Source organism: Triturus cristatus, chromosome 7 (assembly GCF_964204655.1).
Source record: "Triturus cristatus chromosome 7, aTriCri1.1, whole genome shotgun sequence".
In the NCBI taxonomy this organism is placed as follows: domain Eukaryota; kingdom Metazoa; phylum Chordata; class Amphibia; order Caudata; family Salamandridae; genus Triturus; species Triturus cristatus.
The window spans coordinates 943,836,314-943,863,893 of record NC_140590.1 but is presented as its reverse complement, the minus strand read 5'-3'; the positions used below and the strand labels follow the sequence as shown (position 1 = coordinate 943,863,893).

The 27,580-nt window shown below is 46.1% G+C and overlaps 1 protein-coding gene across 4 annotated transcripts in view; it reads right to left on the bottom strand.

Annotated features, from left to right (window-relative positions):
- CNOT6 (CCR4-NOT transcription complex subunit 6) overlaps nt 1-27,580 on the bottom strand; it is a 355,968-nt gene that overhangs the window by 206,330 nt on the left and 122,058 nt on the right. For 3 of the 4 annotated variants that reach the window (XM_085617934.1, XM_085617932.1, XM_085617933.1), the window contains exons 5-6: nt 5,933-6,037; nt 5,777-5,845 (exon numbers count right to left, since the gene is read on the bottom strand). In XM_085617934.1, the coding sequence (XP_085474060.1) occupies nt 5,777-5,845; nt 5,933-6,037 (174 nt within the window). The remainder of the gene's footprint in view (nt 1-5,776; nt 5,846-5,932; nt 6,038-27,580) is intronic. The other variant, XM_085617935.1, reaches the window with a different exon arrangement.

The following is a 27,580-nucleotide window of genomic DNA, read 5'->3' as shown; positions in this document are numbered from 1 at the left end:
TTCCCTTCCCATTCTAACATGGCGGCATCCATCGTAGTCGTTTTTGAACTGACCCGGGCCGGAACAGTCCCAACCTGTTTATTCATTTGCAGTTCGAAGTTCCTCTAAATATGAGCTTCATCAGAATACCACCTTTCGCACTCTTAGCCTTGTTGTGAGCGATCTCTTACCCTGTCTGGAACATTGAGTCCGTACTGTGACATTTTTGGATACCGAATAGTATCATAAACCGTCAGTCTCACCCCTTTCAAAGATGGCGGCTCCACTTGCACATCGTAACTTGCCCTTTTCTATTTCGAGCCTCGAGACAGTCCCGCCAGCACATAAAAACATTGCGGCTACGAGGACACGCTACAATGCGGTCCGAGAGGTTTGGCTTCCAGTAGGTGTCAGAAGCATGTGGGGTTCAACGTACAAGTAAGTGCTGCCATGCTCACCTCCAGAATGCAGCGTGGAAACTCTCTTTCTCCCCCACACCACGCTGGGCGATCCGTCATAACGGAACACGCCGTTTTTTCCTAACGATCTCGATTCCCTTCGTCCATTAGATGTACGAGATCTCCACATCCCCTCCAGTGACCATGAGGCACAGTGTTGCTTTTTCCTAAGTAGGTTACATGTTTTATGTTGTATGTTATTGTGTGTGTTTTAGTCAGACCTAATAATTTATTTAATTCCAGCACAACTTTTCCTTCACCACGCCGGCATGGAGTGAATAACTGTATTTTCTCTGTCTTTCACTTAGCGGCACGCCAGTCTTGGAAGTGTGCATCCACCTGTGTGTAGTGTGTTCACATTTTTAGTAATTACTTTGTATTACGCTATGCATATATATGTATATATATCTTTTCTCGCCATTAACTGTGATTTTTGGAATTTACAGATCAGTATACCGACGTACATAACGTATGTATACATATTTTAAAACGCATGCCTTACTATTGTGGCATCACATTTATTTCACCCTATTAAGGTCGACTAGGAGTGGCAAGTTTCTCGACACTGGGCTGGTCCCAGTGTAGTCCTGACGAAGAGCTGGGGAGCTCGAAACTAGTTGACTTCATAATATGCTAGGCACACCTTTCCATCATAGTTAGGGTCCCTTGTCATATTACCCCGTTTTTAATTTTTTCAGCTTAGAGCACCAATAAAGTTTATTTTGTAGCCCACTAGCTGATTATTTTAATTTTCCCACTCCACCACTACTTCACTTACACCACACATAGTTTACAAAATTCTCAGTGCTCCTACGTAACACCGCAAGTCGCAGCACGCCTCAGTCCGTAGAGGACTGGGAGGACCCCTATGATGAAGCATGTCACCGTGGGGAAACCCTGGTGAGTGAGGGGACTATAGAAAAAGATAATATTTCTCTTTCTGATAACGGTGTCTTTAAGGATCAAATTGTTTCCTACACCTTCTGTTTTTTTCCCAGTTAGGTTCCTGTCTATCTGACTTGTTCAGATAGTCTTTTTTGCTAGACACTTTGTGGCAGGCCATACCCGGAGTAAATGGTCTAAAAACTTACAACTAAAGATATGGTCCGGGAGGACACAGATTGTGAAAGTACAAAAGTATAATGGGTGCCTTAGGCATGTATCTGGTACAGATAGACTTGTTTACCGAGGCAGCAGAGCTTTCGCAACAGAGTTTTGTAAAAAATGTGCATGCATTGCTTATACACACATCGCGCTTCGAAGTCTTCTTTCAAACACATCACCGTATTTTGCAATCCACAAATCCGTCTCGTATTCTCAACCGCGGACAAAAATTGACACATGTCCAATATTAAAAATGTCAGTAAAGAACAAATACCTAGGACCAAGGACTTCGTAAAACTAGAATGGATTTAACTTTTACAACTTTGTGGCAAGGACCAAAAGTCCCTAGAGCAAGTTCTGAAAATGTCTGTATACCCCACAAAGGAAGCCACACAAACTACAAAAGTGTGTATGGGGTAGGCCAGCACCAAGCAATGCAGATATGAGCCAGTGTGAACTTCTAAAAACTGTTTCTTTTGGAAACTATTCCTTAAAACAACTTAATGGGGACTAGGAAATGAGCAAAAAAGGCATCAAGCACTAGATAAGACACAGGGGAACGACTATGTTTAAGTGGTCAAACAAGATTAGATCAGGGGTGGGGGTTCAGCCTATGAACTGAGAGTAGCATTATGAATCTTATGTGAGGAGAAGCTAAGCAGGAATACGGATAGCTTGGAATTTTGCAGGGAAAGCCCTGACCAATGGATTATGGAAGCTTTTCTCTCTTTGGGATGTCCAGTGCTTCATTCTTCACTACTCAGACGCATCATCACTAACAGCATCAGAAACACAGAAATTATTAAGAATTTAAGAGAACATTTATTGTATACATTAGCAGTCAAAATACATTTTATGTAAGGTTTAATCCGGTTATTAAATGAGAACTCTTTGGGAAAGGATGTCAAAAGAGGATCCACATACAATTAACACTAGCCACAGAAGTGATTAAACATAAAATGCTTACTTGTAGCAAAAACAGAAAAAAATATGAACGTCACGTTATAAAAACACATGAATGCTTTTCGGATTCATGACGGGGTGGGGAGAAGCACACAGCAAAAGGATAATGTTACACACCCAGTAAGCATCTGTTCTTGGCATGTAGAGCAGTAGATTCACATGCTTTGCATACTCCTGCCATCTAGTGTTGGGTCCGGATGTTTGCAAGTTGTTTTTCTTCAAAGTCTTTCCAGTCACGAGGTTCCTTTCGGTGATAGTGCGCAGGGGCATCAACTCCATTGTTAGATTGTTTTCCCACAGAGGGTGAGAATGGAGTTAGTAAGTGGAGAATAGAGATGTTCATGCATATGAATGTAAATTGAGAACTACAACAACTACAGGAGACCGGGGAGGAGGGTGGGCGCATGTGAATCTACAGCTCTACATGCCAAGAACAGATGCTTACTGGGTAAGTAACATTATCTGTTCGAGGCATGTGAGCTGTAGATCACATGCTTTGCATAGACAATACAGCAGCATACTCCCAAAGTGTTGGCTAACCTGTAGTGGTTGTAGTTTGAAACAGAGTTTTTAGTACTGCTTGGCCTCCATTTACTTGTTGTCTCGCTGACAAATCTAAGCAATAGTGTTTGGTGAATGTGTGCAGTGTAGACCATGTTGCTGCCTTACAGAGGTCAGCTAGGGAAATATTCTCCGAAGAAGGCAATAGTAGCTCCTATTTTGCGAGCGGAATGCGCCCTAAGGTGTATCATTATAGTTCTTTTTGCTTTGGTTTAACATGTTTGAATACATTTTACAATCCATCTTGCAATACCCGACTTAGATACGTGATTGCCTTTGTGTGGTGGAGAAAAAGCAACAAATAGCCGCTTTGTTTTCCAAAACTCTTTGGTTGTTTCTACATTATATAGTATAGGTCTTCTAACATCAAGTGTGTGTAGAGCTTTCTCCGCTACAGAGGTAACTCAACTGATTGATTGATATGAAAGGCAGAAACTACTTTAGGGAGAGATTTAGGATTGGTTCGAAAAACCACCCCATCCTTGTGAAGTTGAAAGAAAGGATCTTGTATAGTTAATGCTTGAAGTTCACCAACTCTCCTTAGTGAGGTTATTGCTATGATGAAAGCAACCTTCCATGAGAGGAATTGTAACTGACATTTGTGCATTGGTTCAAAATGTGGACCCATTAGCCTTGTAACTACTATGTTCAAGTTCCACTTTGGTGCAGGCAGAACTCCTGGTGGTGTCACTCTTTTTAATCCTTCCATGAAGGCTTTAATCAATGGTACTCTGAATAGAGATAAGCGTTGTCTATTTTGCAAGTATGCGGCTACTGCTGCTAGGTGTAAACGTATGGATGCAATACCAATCCAGACTGCTGTAAATGCAACAGATAAATGATGTTTTGTCCAGAAGCATCAAGTGGATTGATATTGTTGTTACAATAATTAACAAACCGTTTGCATTCTGCAGCAGAACATGCTCTTGCAGTAGGTTTTCTGCCTGGCTGGACTTGTGTTCCTAGAGTCTCAAGAAGAAAATCCTCCTCTAAGGATTCTTTATGGAGCTCCAACCCATGGTATTGTGCAGCTCTAGCAATGAGCTCCTGATACAACATTGTCATCAGGTGGAGATGGTCTGGCGGGGTAAAGATCTGGGTCTCTATCCTGTGGAGAATCAACTGTATAATCTGTCCAAGGATCTACTGGTAACTGAGTCGTCATCATCAGTATCCCCTGCATCAAAGTGAGGTAGAGGAGACTGATGATGTATGATGTGTAAAGGATCAAGCTGTGGTGGAGAGGGAGGAGGAGATGGCAGTGTGTGGAAAGGACTAGTACCCACATTTTTCCTCTTTGATGGAATCTTATAAGAGCGGTCATCATGAAGCTTGTGCTTGGATGGCGGTTTAGCGTGAATACGCCCTGTGTCAGGATTAATATAGAGGTTTTTTTTCTGTTTCGGATCTGACTTCGGTGGTACAACGTCAAGGTTTGGATCCGGTTGTGTTACGAGCAGCTCTTTAGTTTTGGGCATCAAAGCTTTTCAGAGCCAAGCTGGAAGGTCCTTTCAGCGCTGAAGATTCGGGCTCCGAGGAACGTTTCCTCGGTTTCTAAGGTTTCAGCTCCGAACCGATTTTGTGCTTAGAGCCTAAAGGTTTCGGCTCAGAAGTGGGCTTTGGCCGACTCGGTCCCGCGCCATTAGGCTTGTCAGCGTGTTTCAGTGCCGACCAGGAAGGCGGAGCGTCAGAAACCTCTTCTCGGTGCCGACTCTGGCCCGGAGGCCGAGGTGGCGCGAAGCCTTAGATTTGTTTGAGACGGTGGGTGGGAAAGGGTGGGGTGGGGTGAAGGGGCCTCCTGTACTCGCGTCCCCTGGTCTCTGCGGCACATCGTCGTCATAGAGGACAATATGCATTTCTGATTTGGAGTCAGGTGCTGCTGAACCCTTTTCTTCGGCCGCTGCGACCTCCTCTTGCTTGGAGTCTTCGACGAAGAGATCGGTGTGTCGTCTAACTGCTGCATCTCTCGACGTCGAGCCAGATGATCACGAAGAGTTTTCTTCGATCTGAAGGATCGGCACATGTCGCAGTCTTGTTCTTTGTGCTCTGGAGACCAGCACAAGTTACACACCTGATGCAAGTCCCTTACGCGGATACTTCACGTGGCACGGGGGCAGAATTTGAACGGAGTCTGGTTCCATCAACAAGGAGCCGGACCAACACAGAAAGACTGGAAGGCCGCCCATGAATTTTCCAATCGAAATTGGAGATTTCTGATAAGAGTCAAACCGCGGAGAGAAGGAAACTCGTTCAAAAACTATACTGTCGAGGGTAGAGTGGATTGCGCACCGAGGGAAACCCGAGGAACGATTCCACGTGGAGCCCAGCAATACACGTCTGAACCAGATGGCGGAAAAAACTATCTAACAATGGAGTTGATGCCCGTGTGCACTATCACTGAAAGGAGGAGTCACCTTACCTCGTAACTGGAAAGACTTCTTTGAATGAAAGCAACTTTCAAACATCCAGTCCCAACACTAGATGGCAGCAGTATGCAAAACATGTGATCTACAGCTCACATGCCTCAAACAAAGGTATTTTACTGAAGAAGAAAACATTTAAAAAAATTAACAAACAATAAAACACCAAGCACATCCTGCATAATTTTGCTGAAAAAGTTTAGTCTCTTTTAAATACCTACAGCTTTGTCCCGGGTTTTTAATCATGTAATACAAGCAACGCTTTACAGAATAGAAATACAGATTGTCTACCTGTTGGTCTTGTTCGATCAGGCTCTTGTAACATAATCCAAGATCTTGGAGGTGGCTGTTCTGTCGAAACTAGTTAGACATAAAAAAAAAACAAATGAAGTCAATCATATTTTTGAAGAGGAAAGCACTAGTCAATCACAGGAACGTGCTACTTACTTCTTTTTGCAGTACCTGACAAATTATCAAGCAAGTAATTCAGTAGCCTTCTTGTTCCATCTGGTTCTTGATAGAGGCCCAAGAGGTCCTGTGTAAGTGGGTTTCCTGAAAAAGGAAAACATAAGTAAGCTAACTAAAAAAGCTATAAACTATACTAAGCATGTGTGTTACATTATGCTGATGCATCAAATCATCTTCCTGCAAGTAAACAAAGAAGCCCTATTTCACAACCAGAAGCTAAGTAGCACTGAGTTAAAAAATAAGCCCTGCCTTAAGGGGAATACTGCTATTGGGACTACCAATAGTAATTTAAACTTTCTGCAATTTTCCACACATCATATGTATTTTGCACTCACTGAAGTAGGTATTATGCCATTTGAGAGTGTAAGTCACTCAGTATTTATTTTAAGAGGCAAATTCATAACTTGAAATGTACTTACCCGCTCATGATGATCTTGGTGTCTATATTTATATAAAGAGAAGTGCTATTTTTAATAACCTGGTGTGGCTCTCCTTTTTGAGACGCGTGTATCATTTACGGACTAAGTGCATGCAGCAGATGTCCAACACTCCTCTCTGATAAGCTTAAGGCTGATCAACCACACCATCCCCTAAGAGAGCACCTTGGGATTACTAGAGCAAGCCTCTGTCCACATAGAGGGACACCTGGACTTTTTGCACAGTATACCTCTTTTTGGTAATGTAATACATGTCCCAAACTGCTGTGCTTAGTGGTTCGCCAATCCCACGATGTCAGTGCTGGTTCCGCGGATACAGCAACCGCAACGTATTCATCCAACAGCTTAAGCACACTCCATACGAAGGTAGTAAAGCAGGAGAACGGCACACCAAGAGAATGCACAATATCTTTATTGTGCACAAAGGGCAAGACAACGCGTTTCGGCGTTAAGCCTTTTTCGAGTAAGTGCTGGTTGGCAACTTACTTTAGAAATAGACACCGGTGTTTGCAAACATAGAAGACATACTTCGATCATACGCGGAGCATTGGTGTTGTGACCACCAAGTCTGTTATTTAGTTAAGACAATTAATAATTTGTAAATTCATTTCTCAAAGTCCCTACGAACAATAACTAACCGGGATGGAAACTATCCGGTGGCCCGTCATTTTTCACAAGAACACAACAGTGACAACAAATTGCTGCGCTTCTTTGGTATCGACTAATAAGCGGGATAACATACCTCTTTCTATACACAGTATAAAACTTACAAAAAAGTACTGCATGCATACTATCCTGCAGCATCCTGTCATCACAAGGGCAGTTTAGGATATTTGGAGCCCAATCATTCATAATAGGAAAAGTAATTAGCCTATGATATATGTCTAATCTTAAATGCGCAAGAATATACCAGAGTATTTAAAACACTCTTAAGACATGGTTGTATATTAAAAGTAGTTAAAATCAGTAGATTTTTTAAAACACTAGGTTTACAGAGTTCGGAAGTCAATTTTAATGTATCCAGATGTGCAATGGCTTCCATTTTTAGCGTTTTTCTACTAATCTTTCCCAAGGATTCCGGTTTCTCGAAGTACTCTGGGTGCGCCATGTCACAAAAGAACCTCTGGACATACGCTAACCATGCAATACGTGAATACGAGGCTGATTTTAAACAGAATTTAAGAATTGTGCTAACCCAACCAAACTAATCTTTAAGGTTTTTAAAGATTTAACTAATATGAAAACCGCAGTGTTGGGGAATGGCTCTCAGGCTCACTGTGAAGAGTTAGCATCTTTTTTTGTGGAAAAAGTGGATGCGATTTACAGATCCTTTCCCTCCTCTACTACATCTATTAACAATGTAGGATCTACGCATGTTATTTCCAGTCCATTGTTAGTGCTTCCTGTGCCATCCCAGGAAGAGTTTGATTCCTTAGTTGTGAGAGTTAAATCGGGTTCTCCGGTGGACCCTTTGAGACCTGCACAATTTAAGGAATCTGCTGAGATCTGTCTCCCGTTTCTTCACAATCTCATCAGGTTATCTTTTGTTTCTGGGACGGTACCCATAAAATGGAAGCAAGCCATGGTTATGCCGATATTAAAAAAGTCTACTTTAGACCCAACAAAACCAGAACATTATCGGCCCATCTCTCTACTTCCATGGATTTCTAAGATTGCTGAGGCTCATGCCAATAATATTCTATCTGCTCATCTTTTAAACACAGGCATTCTTCATCCCTCCCAGAATGGCTTTAGGGCAGGCCATAGCACAGAGACAGCTCTGTTGGCTATGGTTGAGCACCTACGGAGGATGTTAGACTCTGGACAGACGGCGGCACTGATCCTTTTGGATCTTAGTGCCGCTTTCGATACTGTCTCCCACCCGATTTTGCTTCAGAGATTAAGAGAAGCCGGAGTGGAGGGTACTGCTTTAGACTGGTTTGTTCATTTTTGGCTGAGCGCACTGTTAAAGTGTTTACAGCTCCCTATGAGTCTACTACTCGCTACATCTCCCAAGGAGTTCCGCAGGGTTCGGCACTTAGTCCGACCCTGTTTAACTTGTATGTGCAACCACTGATGGGGGTTGCCAATAATGGGGCCTAACTATGGTGTCCTACGCTGATGACACCCAATTAGCGGTTGCACTAAATGGGAATACTGCGTTGGATGCCTCTAATTTTCAGAGGGCCCTTAGGGAGGTGGCAAGCTGGATGACGGATAACAGTCTCCAACTTAATGCTACTAAAACTGAAGTTTTAGTATTGGGCAAAGAAGCTCACCTTTGGGGAGACGATTGGTGGCCATCAGAGCTTGGCCAAGCCCCTATCCCGTTGACACAGGTGAAGAATCTTGGGGTTTGGCTTGATGCCAATTTATCATTTACCCCTCATACAAAAAAGGTCGCGGGTACCTGTTTTGGTGCCCTTCAGAGTCTCAGGCCCATTTTTAAATTTTTTGATGCCTCCACTAGGCAACTCATAGTCCAGGCTATGATTCTTTCCAGATTGGATTACGCCAGTGCACTTTTATTGGGCACCAACCAAGCAGAGCTTACACGCCTTCAGCGTGTGCAAAATGCGGCTGCCAGAATGTTGGTTGGTTTGCCTAAGTTCTGTTCAGTTAGGCGTTCCATCTCGGTTCTTCATTGGCTGCCCGTTAGGCAGAGGATAAAGTTCAAAGCATTGTGCCTGGTTTTTAAAATCTTGAAGTTTGCCTCTCCTCCTATTTTAGCTCCGACCATCTCTTATTACATCCCTGCTAGAGCATTACGATCAACGGGTCAATTTCTGGCTAAGGTTCCTCGTTTTAAAAAAGCCAGAGTGGGCGTCGCTCATTTGGTGTTTTGGCAGCTAGCCTCTGGAACACACTGCCTGTTAGTATTCGTTCTATTTCTGACTTGCTGCCTTTCAGAAAGGCTGTGAAAACATTTTTGTTTCCTTTGGCTTAATGGTTGCGGTTGGTTACCACGCGTCTGGTGTTATGTTACTCCTTCTTTTATAGCGCCGGGACGCCAATTGGCTGTGGCATCTGCGCGCTTTATAAATAACATAACATAACATAACATCCTCACATATTTCCCAATAAATATACGTAGATTAAGACTTTGCTCCCATTGTGCTTGTTGTATCATATCCAGCCAATGTGATCAAGCAACAGGGTGGGGGGGGGGGGGGGGGGGGCAGGTAAATTAGGCTTCCCTCATTTATCTTGGAGGAGGTGGGGCAGATCTTTCTTCAAGCATGTTGAGGCCTCTAAGGGTTAACAGGGAACATCCAAACTCACTTTGAAATAGTTGGACGTTCCAAGGGAAGATATTTATTTTCCAGAGTTTTGTATTTTAGCTTCCTCCTTACATTCCACCCTTAGTTATATTGAAGGGTTGCATTTAACTCACAATTCCCAGAACATGTACCCATGTGCACTCCCATCCTCCCAGCGTTCAAACTTTTTATTCCCCGTCAATGATCTAAAATTTTCATTTTTTATCTGGGACAAATAAAATAATCGTAAACATGGCAGGGGATTTTGTCCTTCCGAGATCAAGATAAGTGTGTTCCAGGGTTATCTTTTTTTACATCAGTTGCTTTACAGCAGGTAGCGCTTTGTTAGGTTGCGTTTTGTTGTGTTATGGAATGCTGTACAATGCTTTTTTAAGCCATACTAAGGTAATGTATGATCTGCAGCGCGGTCGTATGGCACACTATACCTTGTAATATGTTATGCCATTACGACTTGTCAGCCTTAAGGTGGTCTTTGCCCAGGCCTTTTGCAGATCTCGTTTTTGTTTGACTCTAGCACAGATTAGCAGGGGTAAAGTGCACAAAGTACTTGTGCTCAATCCCTAAAACCTGGTTGAATTGGCTTACAGCCGTCTGGCACATTAAATTTGCTTAGAAGTCCTTAGTATATTGGTACTACATGTACCCAGCCCCTATTAATTAAATGCTATTAAATAGGCCCACCGCAGTAACTGTGCAACCTATTTATGGAGCCTGTCAAACATGTCTCAGCCCTGCGACAGCAGCCTGTGGGTGCAGTTTTACACTGATATTTCGACCTGGCAAAATAAAACTTTTGCCAGGCCTAAACCTTCACTTTTAAAAACATAAGCCACCACTAGGGTAGGCACTAAAAAGCCCATAGGATGTGGTTCAGTGCATTCAAAAAGTCGATCAAGTACTTAAATGTTTTTCACTACCATGACATGTAAAACAAATTCATTTTCACTACTGCAAGGCCTACCTCTAACATTGGATTAAATATTGGGTTACCTCATTACAACTAAGTGATCAATTTCAATTGAGAGGACGTCGAAATGTAGAGTTTGGGGTCTAAATAATTATAAAAGGTAAAGTCGAATTTTAAGTAACAATTGTAAAAATGCCACTTTTAGAAAGTTGGCATTTTCTTGTCCCAGCTATTTGGTGGCAGCAACCTGTATCTTGGGTTACATGATTGGTGTAGCTGTCAGTTGGTCTTTTTGTTTCACTGTCTTGAAGCAATACACAGAGGGATTAGGTGTTGGCAGGATGAGCCATATCAGACTTGATAGGTGGATAGTACAGTAGAGAATTGGTCCCAGTAGAACAATTCTTCTACGTTGGGTCTGCTCGTAGTTTCGTGTACCTGATTCCATCTTGCAGTTAATGGTCTCGGTCTTGTATTTGATCACATCCTGTACCACAATGGCTCTGCCCTTGTCCGCGGTTTTATCACAATTTCCTTGTTCTGCTTAAGTGACAAGAGGGCTTCACGTTCCATTCTGGTAACATTGTGGTTAATGTATTTTTTGACTTTCAGCACTTTGGAAACATCCCCAAGGACCACGCTCTCATAGGCAAGGATCTTGTTAGTCATAGCATGTGCCGGTGGGACAAAGGTTGATGGTACCCTCAATCCGGTCTGTGAAGTTGCATGCAGTCCAGGAGATTGCCTATAGAAGTAGCGTAGGTGAATCTTCCTAAAAAAACGATGGAGCTCTGTCTTGATGGTGAAATGATTCGGATGGGCAGTCGGTATGAAAGACAGAACTTTACTCAGCACCTTGGTCTCTTCTTCTTTCAGGACGTAGGGAGAAATGTTCACTATAGGGTTTTCTGGTTTTCTTACCACCTGTAAACCCTGCGGCGGGTTTGGATCTCTGTGATAGTGTACTCCTAATCATGGCTATGCATTTTCCATCATTTAACTGTGAGGCTTAAGAAAAGCAGTCTCCATTGTAAATAATTATTTGATGAATATAATGACACTACCTTTCCTTTACACTTTTGCAACCCTCACTTGATGCACACTACCTCTCCCCATTTGCTTTCCTCCCCGTACGTGGGGCACTTGTTTGGCAAAGCCTTTTGAGACATTTGCTGATTTATAAGCATTTAAAATGTTCAATGGGATTAAATAACATCGAACCAAAAAAATAAATAATCTACATTGTATTAGTGTATTCATGCCTAATGTGTTCTAACTCTGTGTACTCCTAAGAATTGTTCTACCGGGACAAATTCTCTACTGTACGGTCTCATACCCAGATCCCAGTGGCTTTATTGGATTTACCCTTTCTTTGTAACTTGATAGGGGGATAAGCAGTCAATTACCACACTTGCACAACAGAGGATCTGCCCCAGCCCACTGACAAAAGGTTTCACACTAGTCTTTTGTGCCCCCTTACCAGCTGGGGCCAGTGCAGGGAAGCAGGAAATTCCAAACAACTCTGGGGTGGAAATCTTCAGAACCTTCTACTTCAAAGCTGGCACTAGGTATAAACAGTGGACCCCCACACCCAAATCTTCATATCACTTCTGGATCAGATGTCTCTGCCAGGAAGTAGGCCTGCCCAGCTGTTAAGTTTGCCCAACTGACCTGATTGCTGACCGAGGACTGCTTCGCTGCCAAGGCCTGTTGTCGACTCACCAGGACTTCTATTGCTGTGAGCTGCTCTGCTGAATCTAGCCTGCCTGTGTGGACCCAAATCTCCAGTAAATCTCCATGAGTCAGTTGGCTGGCCCCCTATTCAAAGCCACTGGGATATAACAGGAATTTCTGACGCATCTCCACACAGCCCACCCAGTAACTCTAGCCCAGCATGATGCAGTTCACCCTCAACACCAACTCATCTGATTGAAAGTCCTCGCAAGCACAGACAGCTTCTTCAATGGTGATACAGCCCAAGAGTGTCATATCTTGTTACCCTGCAACGACACATTGCAGAGCAAGCCTCTTCACGCCCCACTGGCTTATTCAACAACACAGGATCCGGCATCCCAGTTCCTAGTCGATGACCCTTCCGACGCCGGCCTGCATATCTCAACGGATGGACTTTGCATCACAAAGTCAAGGACCACAAGGTACTTTCTCAGCCGACAACTCCATCTGGGTCAACCCTGAACTTGGGACTTGGACCCGATCTACTGACCTGCTTCCACCCTCGATTTGCATAGATAGTAAGCTTGGCGCCTACGATCAGTGGACAAGCAAGTCCGAGGATGGCCATTCCTCCACATTTTTGCTTTGTGCTTCACAAATGTTTTAAGTAAGTTCACACTTTTCCCAGAATTCTGAATGACGGTTTAATTTGGTTCTAAATCACTGCCCGCATAACTTTTAACTTAATGTCAGACTGTATCTATGTTAATCACCAGCACTTTGGCCCCGCACTCGTCAGACTATAAACACTTGATTAAATAAATATATACATTGTCCCTGAACTCCCCAGTCAGCTGCAGCGTTGATGATAGTGCGCCATCTTAGGATGGTTGCAGTCTAACCTCTTCAACCTTTGATTTGCATATAAAGTGAGCCAGATGCCAACGCACAGCAGATGCGTGCAGCGGGTGCGCCACGAGTCCACTCCAAGATTGCACCAGGACCCCTGGCTGTTTACCCACCCAAAACTATTCAAGGGAAGTGCTTTTGGAACTTGGATTCTAAAGTAGGACCGATCCCTGTGAACCCTCTAAACCAGATTGCTATACGGACTGTTTCAGATGTAAAAAATGTAACTTTACATTTTTACCCAACAGCGGTTCCCCTACAGAGCCATGTACTAGACAATCAACCTCAAACCCATCGTCTGACTCACTATCGTGCATCCTCTTTAATACACGTTCGCATAAAAAACATGATTTTGCAGAGTTTGTGGACCATCACTCCCCAGATATTATCTTTGTCACAGAATCATGGCCCGACTAAATCAGACCCTGGCTTAAGATGGTCATCCCAGAGGTGTACAATATTTGCAAACTGGAACGGCCAGTCAAAAGCAGGAAATGGTTTCTACAGTTTCGGTATAAGACACTCCCTACCAAAGGGTTCTATAGCAAATGGTGTGGCCATACATCCGGCATGTAACGGTCGTCCTGAATCACTAGTCCATATACTATTCTTTTGCCCTTACTACAATAACCTGAGGTCCAAGTGGATTAATCACTTGTGTAAGCTTGTTTTCTCTTGCCATTACCTAGAAGTGCTCATAACACTCAGTATAGGTACTAGAAGAGTAGTGGTAATTGGCTTACCTAAATTCTGGATGGCCCTGTGGATTAGACGGTCAAAGTGCCCTGCATAATATACCTAGTCTATTGTATCAACTAATCTATGTTTTTATTATAAAAAAATGATTAAAAGATAAAACCACCCAGTATTAAATGGTAGCAAATGTTTGTGCTCAGTCAATTAAAAGCATCAAGGAGATGTGGTTATAATGAGGTTATGACAACTTGTGGAAGTGTGGGAATTACTTTGCTTTTATTTTTCGATTCCTTCATCGACGTTTCCCAATGTTTCAGCCAGGATATTATGGGAGTTGTAGTTCATTACTTTCCTCAGTTGTATTCGGGATAATATCTGTGAGAGATCCAGTTTTCATATATTTTGACTCAATATGCCATTATGTAGCATGCTTTTTCCATTAGATATAATTTTGTTTGAAAAACAATATGCATTTTATTGCCATTAGACACAATTCTTCCTGTGGCATCTATCACACATTTCTTTAAAAAAAAAAAACACACAAAAAAACCCTTATGTGACTTCTAGATCTATTGATTATTTATGTGTACTCAACGTATCCACTCTAATGGATTGCAATCTGTTTTTTTGGTTCCCGTCTTTGGATCCCACACCTCCTGGTTAGATTTCAAACGTTCTTGGATAGTTTTTGAGTAATTTAATTTCCAGTTTGCCTTGACTTGCTGTGATGTTAAATTAAATTCTTCCATTGTCTCATTTTCGTTTGGAGTCTAAATTTGTTCCATTTTTATTCAGGACTGGACTCTTTCAATGCAACACCTCTCGTTACCCTTTCATTCTATACTTGTACTTATTTTACTTCTCAATCTGTATTTTCCAGCTTTGCATGAACAGGTTTCATACTTTGACTACAATTGTCTATTTTTTTTGTTCCCAATTTCATCCTCTTCGCAGTTTCTATATGTGGTTTATTGCGTAGAATTCCATCTCTTTTCAATTGCGGTTATGGTCAGATTCCATGTGTTTTGCCAGTTGACCAGTGGTACTCCCCTCGTGCTAAAAAGGGGCTTTTTAACACGCAGAAAACAAAACTTACTTTTGCATGTGATGGGATATTGCACTGCTCTAGTTTGGCCTGTGCTACTACTGTTTTTTTTTTTTAAATAGTTTGCCACTGGACACTTTGCAACTTTTGAATTCATAGATCTGTTTATGGCCATCTCTTTCATTTGCGTCTATTGGTCCGACAAAGTGACTGTGCATTAGTTTATTTTTTAGACTTCTGTCTTTCCTGTATGTTATTTTAGAATGATTTCTTAAATTTGATGCAATTGATGAGTCGGCCACTAAGATATTCAAATATTTCTGCATAATAATTTCTGTAATCTGATTTGCTTCAATTGAGTGCGATGTTACAATCTCCTTTTGGATTAATTTTAGTATGGAGTAACTGTTAACTATACTTTTCCATGGCTCTTTTAGAACGGTCTTGAATTAATTTTCTCAAATATTACCTGTTCGCTTTTGTTAATTTCCAAGCTGTGTTTTTGACACTCCTTTTCTTCTGAGTAATTTCTTTTTATGCACAGGAATTCACCATAAGGAATACTCTACTTTAAGTTTACGAGATGAAAGCTCTTTGCATGGAGGACTGAGTTGGTGGTTGGTATGTTCATTTCATATGTAATGTTGTATGTAACATCTTTGATGTGTGCCTCAGTGTCCAGAAATGTTACTCGCTGTGCGCAGATATTGTATGTGCATCTTAAACGTTATTAATTTAAGAATTCAAAGTAACTTCCTACGAGCCATCCCAAATTACCAAGAGGACATCCATAAATCACAATATGATTTGACAAACTTCATTTTCACATGACCATGCCACTTTCTGTTCTCACCAGCATATCGTCAAATTGGCGTAACTAGGTGATAGATGAAACCCCATGGCAATCTCTCACTGTATAGATTTGTTTATTGAACACAAATGTTTTGTAGAAATAGTTTAATCAATTCAATTAGGATTTGATTTTCATTAAATTGTATATTCCATACCAGACTAAAAATTGCATGCTTGTATTCCTGTATTGTGTCAGGAGAGAGATGTTATTTGGATTGTATTCCAATTTTTGGTAACAGTATCAGTTAATTGTAGCTCTGCTTTCATGGTGTAATCTTTTTCTACTAGAAAGAGGTTTGCACCTTGGTCTGCCACTTTGGTATCCTCTTGCAATAATTTCAAATTCAATGCTTGCTTTTCATTTAAAGTAAAAGGCTCTCCTGTTTAATTTAGGACCCCCTAAACAAGAGGGCCACATGGCGTGGAAAAATATTTATTAAAAGCAGTTCTCCAGATGCATTTCGGCGTGATGCCTTCTTCAGTGTTTGAACTGCTGAAATATGGTATCTGGTGTCCCATTGGCTTATATTCTGTGTCCCAAATTCTAATTGGTTGGTTCTCAGCCAATGGAAGGGCAGCATCGCTTTGATGGATATTCCACGGCTACAGCGTGTCGCCGCACCAGTGCTGGCACCACAATCAATTAAGTCTCTCATCAAGCCTATATGGCAGATTAGTTCATAAACTCCAGATGGATGGATTAATGCCAGCGCAATGCGTGTCTCACGCCATTGGCCGTCACGTTCGAGCAGTCTCTGTTGGCCCTTCAGCATGGGCGGTAAGTTGTTCATGCACCAGGTACACCCCTCGCCAGCTGCTGGATGTCATCCGAGACGTAGCTACAGGCGTCGATCAGATGGATTTGCGTGAAACCCTGCGAGTGCTTCGTACTTTTGGAGCTTTGATATTATATGCGAGCTCACCCTCGCATAACGGTAGCACCCGCCCTCGGAGTTCAGCGGTTTTGGTGAAACAATGGAGCTGAATTGATTTAACCGCTTGAACGGCAGCGATGCTGCCCTTCCACTGGGTGCAAAAAAAACCAATTGATGGACAGAATGCAGAACAATGTCATACATTCACCCCAGTACAGAGATCTGGGCCTAAATCCATCGTTTTTTTGCTCACCATGCCATTCCAGTTTGAACCCAGCCATATGCAAATCAGTCTTGACCCTGTGCCCCATGGGAACAGTCCAGCCCGAACTGCCAAGCCAGGTCCTCCCTGGACTAGAATCAAGCATCCTAGGACCGGTTTTGGGCTTTCAGCCCTCGTCAGCCAGGATAGCTTGATTCCAGTGGCATGGGGAGCACGGGACTCACGTCTGAGCATACCCTTCCCACTCGGGGTGACAAATGCAAAAAAAAAAAACCAATTGATGGACAGAATGCAGAACAATGTCATACATTCACCCCAGGACAGAGATCTGGGCCTAAATCCATCGTTTTTTTGCTCACCATGCCATTCCAGTTTGCTACAGGGTGGCGTGGTAAGCAAAATAACGCTGGATTAAACTCAGATCTGTGACTGGGGGTGAAGGTTTTGCCAATGTGCAACATTCCGTTCATCATCTTGTGTGTTTTCCAATTCCCCCACGGTCCCACCGGCTCCCCGCCTCCTGCAGGAGCCGGCATTGCTTTTCCACAAGGGGAGCTGCTGACATGCAGCTCCCCTTGTGGAAAAGCAATCTGGTTTGGACTTTGAAGGCGAGAGCAGGAAACCTGCTCTAGCTTCTAAAATCCAAACCAGTTTTTGCTATGACAGGGCGGGAGCCACATGGCTACCTCCCTGCCAAAGCAAACAGCAGTGTCCCGGGGGTGGGCACCCCGGGACACTGCGGGAGCCAGCCCTGAGGGGTGGCAGTCCCCAGGGCCATCGAGGTCTCCAGGAGGGGGACCGCGCGGCCCCCATCTCAATGTGTTTGAAGCCCCGGGGAGGTGGTGGTCCCCGGGGCGTGTGAGGGGGGCTCGTGGCCTCCCCACACTTTTTTAAAACTGTGGCGGTCCCCGGGGCTCCGGGGGGGACCGCGTGCCCCCCCCACGTTAAGTTTGAAAAGCTCCAGGGAGGTGGTGGACCCCGGGGCGTGTGGGGGAATAGAGCCCCCCCCCCAACACATTTATTTTAAAATTAAGAGTCCCGGGAAGCTGGTGGTCCGTGGGGCTGCAGGGGGGGGGGGGGCTTTTTCTAATCCCTCAGAAACTATTGAACGGATTTACACCATTTAAATAAAATTTTAAAAAGGTCTCTTTCTGAACCAAGGGCTGCCTTTTTGCCGAATTTGGTGCAATTCCGTTCAGCAGTTCGGTCTGTAGCTTTGTCTAAAGTTTCCTATGGAAAAGAACATGGGGAAAAATACGATTTGGGACCTCCACTTTTTTTCCTCGGCCACCGCTTGACGAATTACCCCGAAACGTTCAAGACAGTAGCTGACCGGAGCAGGTTTTGAAAATTTCACGACGATTCGTCAACCGGCAAAGTTATTGGGGAAAAAAAAAAATGCTTTTCCTATGGAAACTAGGGCCTAACTATAACTACCTACTGGCGACCGCCAGTAGGTAATATATGGCAAATGCTACTTACCAGTATGCATCTGTTCTTGGCATGTAGAGCTGCAGATCTACACACTGTGCATAGATCGCCATCTGGTGTTGGGGCCGGATGTTTGCAGTTGTTTTTCCTCTTGGAAAGTCTTTGGAAGTCACGAGGTATGTGACTCCTCCCTTGGGTCGTATTGCGCATGGGCTTCGGCTCATCCTCAGATTGTTTTTCGCCAGCAGGGAAATGATGAGCGTAGTAGTAAACAGTGAAGATGCCCATGTGTGTTGTATCTAAATAAGATAAACTGGAACAGTTAAAGGTAGCCGGGGAGGCAGGTGGGCGTGTGTAGATCTGCAGCTCTACATGCCAAGAACAGATGCATACTGGTAAGTAGCATTTGCCGTTCGAGGCATAGGAGCTGCAGATTACACACTGTGCATAGATTATATAGCAGTACCCATCCTTAGCGGCGACCACCAGTATCTGTTGCAGTGGTTTGAAACAATGTTTTGAGTACAGCCTGGCCCACACTAGCTTGTTGCTTAGCCTGCACATCTACACAATAGTGTTTAGTGAAAGTGTGCGGTGTTGACCATGTAGCTGCTTTGCAGATATCATCTAGAGGGAAGTTCCCCAAGAATGCCATGGAAGCCCCTATCTTACGTGTAGAGTGGGCTTTAGTGGGAACAGATAGTGTTCGTTTTGCCTTGTGGTAGCAAATCTGAATGCATTTGACAATCCACCTAGCTATCCCAGATTTGGAGATGGGGTTGCTTTTATGTGGCGGTGAGAAGGAAACAAAAGGAGTAGTTTCTTTTCTGTAACTCCAGTTCTGTAGTAGGGGTATCTCTGCTATAGTCATAATCTAGTGAATAGTCCCGCCCATGTGCGCGGACCCCGGAGCAATAAAAATAAATCTCTTAAATTGTCAAGTCATGCAGACCTGCATCTACACTTAAGAGAGAATTTCAAAGACAGATAATGCAGCCTACATCCACAGGCTACACTGTCCAGTACTTCAACTAGAAAGAATTCCACCAGCAACCACCAACAGCACTGCCTGTCCAGCTTTTTCCATAGAGAAAAACCTGCCTCTTCCAGCAAAAGACTCTGGAATGATAGAGAGGAAGGAATGGACAGACAAGCCCCATAGGCTGCCATTATGTGGCTCAGAACAGGATACTGTGCCTTTAAGAAAACTTTCCAGAACTTTCCCAGTATCCCAGAATGCACAGCAGGTCCCTTTTACTTTCAGTTCTTTTTTAAGGCGTAGCACGCCAGACCTGTAGCATTCCTTACATGAATATTCATCTCTCCACCGGGGAGGGCGGGCGCTTATGACTATCACAGAGATACCCCTACTACAGAACTGGAGTTACAGAAAAGAAACTACTCCTTCTGTAGTAGGGGATCTCTGTGTATAGTCATAATCTAGTGAATAGAATGGCAAGCTCATCCCCACACAAAAACTGCGGTGGAGAAGATTACTAAATAATACCAATACTGTGCGAACAAATTTCGCAGCGAAGTCTGCCCAACCGGAGCATCTGCCCTGGCATCCGCGTCCAGACAGTAATGCGCAGCAAAGGTATGGACCGACTTCCAAGTGGCCGCCTTGCAGATTTCTGCAATCGGAACATTATGCAGCAAAGCAGTCGTGGCAGCTTTGCCCCTGGTGGAATGAGCCTTAGGTTTACCCCCTAAGGTCTTATTAGCCTTTTGGTAACACAACTGTATACAGGACACAATCCACCGAGAGATGGACTGTTTGGAGGTAGCAAGACCGGTCCTGACTGATCCATAATTGATAAACAATTGGTCTGACCTACGATTATCTTTGGTCTTATCAAGATAAAACTTCAACACTCTCCTAACGTCCAGGGAATGCAGAGACCTTTCCGCTGGAGAACAAGGATTCTGAAAAAACGTAGGTAAAGTTATGGTCTGGTTAACATGAAAATCAGATATAACCTTAGGAAGGAATTTAGGGTGAGTACGCATAACAACCTTAGCAGCATGAAATACAGTACAAGGTTCTCAGCAACACAACGCCTGAAGTTCACTCACCCTGCGGGCCGATGTAATGGCCACGAGGAACGCCACCTTCCAGGACAGGTGCTGCAACGAAGCCTTGTGAATAGAGTCAAAAGGCTCCTTCATCAATCTGGACAGCACCACATTCAATTCCCAGGAAGGCTAGGGAAGTCTGACCGGAGGGAACACCTTCTTCAAGCCTTCCAAAAAATCCTTGACCACAGGGATCTGAAAGAAGGAAGTCTGTGAATGGCATTTCCTGTAATCAGTCAAAGCCGCGAGTGAACCTTAATGGAGTGGAAATTAAGGCCAGACTGCGCCAAATGTAAAAGATATGGAAGGATGACATCTTCCTTACAGGTCATCGGGTCAAAGTTCTTGGATTTGCACCAGATGCAGAATCTCTTCCACTTGTAAGCATAGGAAGTCCTAGTGGAAGGACGTTTAGCCTCCTTCAGTATGCCCATACAATCTTCTGGTAGATTCAAATGGCCATATTGCACTATCTCAGGAGCCATGCCGCCAAACTCAAAGACGAGAGGTTGGGATGCACCATCCGCCCCCCGAACTTCGCGAGAAGGTCCGGCCTGCACGGCAGCCGCATGTGAGGAAGGAGAGACCGGTGAAGCAGGTCCGTGAACCACCACTGCCTGGGCCATTCCGGGGCAATCATGATCATCCGCGCCCCGGACTTGGACAGTTTGATGAGCACTGCCGGAATCAGGGGAATGGGTGGAAAAGCGTACAGAAAGCTGTTCGACCAGTCGATCCATAGCGCATTCCCCAGCGTCCCCCTTCTGGTAGTACCTGGATGCGAAGTCTCGGCATTTGCTGTTTTCGGCGGTGGCGAACAGATCTACGTCTGGAGTCCCCCACCTTGCGAAGACTTCTCCTAGTACCTCGTCGTTTATGACCCATTCATGGTTCTCCTGAAGCAGCCTGCTCAGCGCGTCCACCTGAACATTCTGCACCCCCGGCAGATGCGTGGCCGTGATCATCAGTCCGCGGGCCAGAAGCCAACGCCAGATCGCCTGCGCCTCCCGTGACAGAGTGCGCGATCTCGACCCCCCTTGCTTGTTGAGGTAATACATCGTGGTTGTATTGTCCGTCTGTATCAGCAACGAGGTGGTCTGCAAGGACGGATGGAAGGCCTTCAATGCCAGGTACACGGCTCTGAGTTCCAGGAAATTGATATGGTACGTAGACTCCAACGGGGACCACTTTACTTGTATCTGTAAGTCTCCGGAGTGCGCTCCCCAACCTTGGAGAGACGCATCCGTCACGATAGTCGTCACGGGAATGTCCTTATGGAAGGGAACCCCCCTGAGGAGATTCTCCGCCGAACACCACCATTTCAGAGACTGAAGAGCATGTAGAGACAGCCGGATCTTGTCGTCCCAAGAACCTGTTCTCTGATCCCATTGATCCTCCAAGCACTCCTGCAGTGGTCTCATGTGCAGCCGTGCGTGCGGTGTGAGGAAGATACAGGAGGCCATCGACCCCAGCAGCGAAGACCCCTTCCTCACTGTCGCCGATGGAGAGGCCATGAGGTCCTGAGCCTTCCGAAGGAGCGATAACCGTTTCTCCTCCGAAGGAGACACGCTTGCTGACCGTGTATCGATGGAGGCCCCCAAGTACTGTATGCACTGGACCGGAGTCGGGACAGATTTGGACATGTTGACGTGTAACCCCAGCTTGTTCAAGAGAACGCACTTCCTCCGGAAGTGCGCCTGCGCTTCCGAAAAAGAGGAGGCCTTGATCAACCAGTTGTCCAGGTACTAGTAGACAAACACCTTGTTCCTTCGCAGGTGCGCCGCTACCACTGCCATGCACTTCGAGAAGGTCCTTGGAGCAGACTTTAGCCCGAATGGCAGTACTGTGTATTGATAATGATTGGCGCCGACTTGGAACCGCAGGAACTTCCTGTGTTTCCGTGCAATGGGCACATGGAAGTACGCATCTTGTAGGTCTATGGCACAGAGCCAGTCTCCCTGTTGCAGCTGAGGGTAAATCTGATGCAACGACAGCATGCAAAACTTCTCTCTGCGAATCCATTTGTTTGTTTGCCGCAAATCCAGAATGGGCCTGAACTCGTTCTTGTCCTTCTAGCGAACCAGGAAGAAACGAGAGTACAGACCTCTTCCCCTTTGAGACAGAGGTACGTCTTCCACCGCCTTTTTCCTTACCAGGATGTCTGCCTCCGCCTGGAGCTCTCGCAGTTGATACCGCGAGCTTACCGGCAGAATCGCTGAAGGCGGCCTGATGAAACGAAGACTGTATCCATTGCAAACAATATAAAGCACCCACTTGTCCAGAGTAATTTTTCTCCACTCTGCCGGTAAAAATTGAATGCTTCCGCCCACTGGAGTGGGTAACGGTTGCAGGGGAAGTAAATGCTCAGGGCCGCGACCCAGCCTGGCCCTTGGTAGCAGGAGCGGACTGCTGGCCCCCTCTACCCTTCGGGCGTTTCTGGAAGGGTTTACGGAACTGCTGCTGCTGGTGCTGCTGCTGTCCCGAGGCCTGACCACGCCCTCTGCCCGCAGACCCGAACCGTCTCTGGAAGGGGCGTTTCTTCTTTTCTGGCTTCTCCAACCCGACAGCCGTCAGGGTCTCCGCCTCAGTCTTCATGCGGGCCATCTTGTCGTCCGCATGCTGGCCGAACAGGGTTTCCCCCGAGAAAGGCAGATTGGCCACTCTCTGCTGAGCCTCCGGCTTGAGCGAGGTAAGGCGAAGCCACGCGTGCCGTCGTTGGTGGACGCCATGAAAGTACCCATGCGCCGCCAGCAGGGACACATCCGCTGCCGCACTGATCACCTGGTTGGAGACTAGCATTCCCTCGCGCAAAGTCTCCAGGAAGTCTTCCCTCTTGTCACGAGGCAGCAGCTCCGCATACTGCTGGAGAGACTCCCACAGGGAACGTTTGTAACGCCCCAACAGAGCCCCGGCACTTGCCGCCTTCATGGTGGTGGCAGTCGTACCACAGACCTTCCTGCCCGCCGAATCCAGCCAGCGGCTTTCCTTGACGGGCGGAACGGTCGATGTAGGGGTGGTAGCATGCTGCTTCCTCGCCGCCGGCACAATAACTGAATCCGGCTTAGGGTCCGTCCTCGAAAAGGTCGGGTCCGAGTCCGGAGCCCGATACTTCTTCATAAGCCGGGAGGGGGCGGATTTCGTCACTGCCGGAGTGAGGAACAACTCCATAGCAGGCTCCACCAGTCCCGGCACGAGAGGCAGCAGGGGGCCAGACAGGTGCTTCTTGTGCAGCATCTCGAATATCACTGACGTCGTAGGTGTCAGTACCGTCACCGTGATGCCCAACTTGGCTGCACCTCTCAGCAGCACCTCCTGGAAAGAGACCAGATCGTCAACCGGCGACACCCTCGTCCCGGGTGAGTCCGACAGCGTCGGTGAGAAGTCCCTGGCTGATGATAGAGTTCGCGATCTGGATCTGCGCCCCCTGTGGCGCCGTCTCGATGTTGACGACGAACGCCCACGGCTCCGCGATCTCCCTCTCCATCCGGAGCGGAAGCGCGATCTTCTTGGCTTCGGTCTGTCCGTCGGCCTCGCCGGGCCCAGCGACGGTGGCTTACCCTGGCGCCGCGGCTTAGGCGTTCCCTGCGGCGGCTTCGGATACCTGGGCAATGAGACCGATCGCGCCGGAACCGGTGGTGGGCCCGAAGGCCTGCGAGGCGGAATAGCAGGAGGAGGAGGAGGAGTTGGCGGTGGTGGCGTCAGTGGCGGTGGCGGAGGAGGAGGCGGCGTATATACCACTGAGTACCCCGAGCCCGGGGACTCCGTCGAGGGACTCCTGGTGTCCGAGCGCCTCCTCGACGTCGATCGCCTCCTCGACGTCGAGTGATGCCTCGATGGCGAACGCCTCCTCTTCGCCGACGGCGAACGGTGACCTCCCCTCGACGGTGAGCGCCGACGCCGGGCCTGATCTCGACGTCGTCGACGCAGACGATGCCGTCGACGGCGGCCCGATCAGTTCCCTCGATGTCTAACGTCGACGTCGCTTCTCCCCAGAGCCCTGGAGGGACGGTGAACACACCGTGGTCATCCCTCTCGACGCCTTAGTCGACGTCATCGACGCCGGTGGCGAGTGGGGGAGTTTGCCGGTCCTGACCCACCTTGTGCCTTCAGCCTTCTGTCCTCCAGGTCTTGGAGCCTCATCTTCATTCTTTCCCTCAGGGTTCTGGCTGAGAACGAGTGGCAGATATCACACTCTTCAGGCACATGGGACTGGGGGAGGCAGCCTATACACACCTTGTGTGGATCTGACGTAGCCTTCTTCCTGTCGCACTCTGGGCACTTGTCGAACAAGCCAGGCATGTTGACAGCACCAGAAGCACTAAACACTTGAAAAAATTGACAAAAAACACCAATAAACCCTTGAAAAAGGAGAGCTCAATGCTCCAGGGTCCTGCTAGCAGGAGCCGGAAAAAAGAACTGAAAGTAAAAAGGGACCTGCTGTGCATTCTGGGATACTGGAAAAGTTCTGGAAAGTTTTCTTAAAGGCACAGTATCCTGTTCTGAGCCACATAATGGCAGCCTATGGGGCTTGTCTGTCCATTCCTTCCTCTCAATCATTCCAGAGGCTTTTGCTGGAAGAGGCAGGTTTTTCTCTATGGAAAAAGCTTGACAGGCAGTGCTGTTGGTGGTTGCTGGTGGAATTCTTTCTAGTTGAAGTACTGGACAGTGTAGCCTGTGGATGTAGGCTGCATTATCGGTCTTTGAAATTCTCTCTTAAGTGTAGATGCAGGTCTGCATGACTTGACAACTTAAGATTATTTTTATTGCTCCGGGGTCCGCGCACATGGGCGGGACTATTCACAGAGATCCCCTACTACAGAACAGTTGTTTTGTCTTACAAAAGGGTTGTGTTCTTGCGATGTAGTAGAGTAAGGCTCGTTTGACATCTAATGTGTGGAGAGCTCTTTCTGCAATGGTCTGTGGTTGTGAGAAGATGGGCAGTTCCACAGATTGGTTCAGGTGAAAGGGAGAAATGACTTTAGGGAGGAATTTTGGATTAGTGTGGAGAACCACTTTGTTATGGTGCATTTGCAGGAAGGGTTCTTGAATGGGGAGTGCTTGCATCTCACTGACTCTGAGGGAAGTGATGGCTACAAGAAAAGCAGTTTTCCATGTTAGGAATTGAAGTTCACATTTGTGTAGAGGTTCAAAGGGAGGTCCCATTAGGCTTGTGAGAACGATGTTTAGGTTCCACACAGGTGAGGGTGGCAATCTGGGGGGGAATTATTCGTTTGAGGCCTTCCATGAAGGCTTTTATGGCAGGTACTCGAAAGAGTGAGAGATGTTGCCTGTTTTTTAGATAAGCTGCTATGGCTGCAAGGTGCAGTCTAATAGATGTGTAGGCTAGGTTGCATCTTTGTAGGTGTAATAAATAGCCTATGATGTGTTGAATGGACACATCTAGGGGATTGAAGTTATTGCTGTGACAAACCACGAAACGTTTCCACTTGGCTGCGTAGCAAGCTCTATTGGTAGGTCTTCTAGCTTCTCTAATGACGTTCATACAGTCTGGGGGAAGATATAGATAACCGAAGTCTAGGATTTCAGGAGCCAGAATGCAAGGTTGAGCTGAGCTGGTTTCGGGTGCCTGATCTCTCCATGGTTCTGGGTTAAGAGGCGAGAAGAGAGGTGTAACTTTTGGTGCGGTACTACCGATATAGTTCCAGCAGTGTGGTGTACCACTGTTCTCTGGCCCAAGTTGGAGCTACTAGGATGAGAGTAAGGGAGTGTTGTAGTTTGCGCACCACTAATGGAATGAGTGGGAGAGGCGGAAAAGCGTACACAAATTTGCCTGACCAGTCCATCCATATCGCATTGCCTTTGGACAATGGGTGTGTGATTACCTGGTGGCGAAGCTTGGGCATTTGGCGTTTTCGTGGGTGACGAAGGTCTATTTGTGGATGCCCCCACATTTGGAAGTATGGGTGAAGAACTTGTGGATGGAGTTCCCACTCGTGGATCTGTTGTGTTTGTCTGCTCAGCAGATCGGCCATAGTGTTTTGGACTCCTGGGACATGTTGTGCTAGGAGAATGATATTTTGGGGTGTGGCCCATCTCCATATGCTCTGTGCTAGCTGAGAGAGCTGCGGAGAGTGTGTGCCTCCTTGTTTCTGTATATAGTACATGGCTGTCATGTTGTCCGTGCGGACTAGGACGGCCTTGCCTGACATCTGTGTTTCAAAAGCCTTTAGTGCTAAGAATATGGCTAGTAACTCCAGATAGTTGATGTGGAGTAACTTTTGTTGAGATGTCCACCTGCCCTGCATGGTGTGATGTAGTAGGTGAGCTCCCCAGCCGGAGAGCGATGCGTCCGCTGTTAGAACTATCTGAGGAACAGGCACCAGGAACGGTTGCCCTTTGGAAAGATTTTTGGTGGTCCACCACTGCAGAGAGCGATGGGCACGACCGTCTACCAACACCAGATCTGTCGATTGATCCTGGGCCTGGTTCCATTGGCGCGCTAAGCACTCTTGGAGAGGACGCATCTGGAGTCTTGTGTGAGGTACTATGAATATGCAAGAGGCCATCATTCCTAGGAGTTGCATGAACACTCGAGATGAAAGAGTGTTCCGGCTGAAATTTGGCGCGTAGAGCTTGAATGCTTGCTATCCTGGCAGGACTGGGGCAGGCTAGCGCTTTCGAGGGGTCTATAGTGGCACCTAGGTATTATTTTATGTGGGACGGTTGCAGATGGGACTGTGTGGTTTACTGTGAAGCCCAGTTTGTGAAGTAGCTAGATAGTGGCGTGAGTGTTTTGTTCACACTGGTTGTACGAGGTGGCTTTTATTAGCTAGTCGTCTAGGTATGGGAAGACGCGGATGTGTTGTCGTCGCAGGTGTGCTGCCACTACCGCTAGGCACTTGGTAAACACTCACAGTGCTGTGGTGACTCAGAATGGGAGTATTTGAATTGATAGTGTTGACCGTCCACTACAAACCTGAGAAACTCTGAGATTTGTGAACGGGAATGTGGAAATAGGCGTCCTTGAGGTCTAGGGTGGCAAGGAAGTCGTTTTGGGAGAGCAGGGGAAGTACCTGCTGTAGTGTGACCATGAAATGGTCTGAGTGTATATAGTGATTGAGGGGTCTGAGGTCCAGGATGGGCCTTAGAGTGTCGTTCCTTTTTGGTATGAGAAAATATAGGGAGTAAACTGGTGGGCAGGAACTAGCTCTATCGCACTCTTTTGTAGGAGGGAGATTACCTCCTGCTTTAGAAGTGACA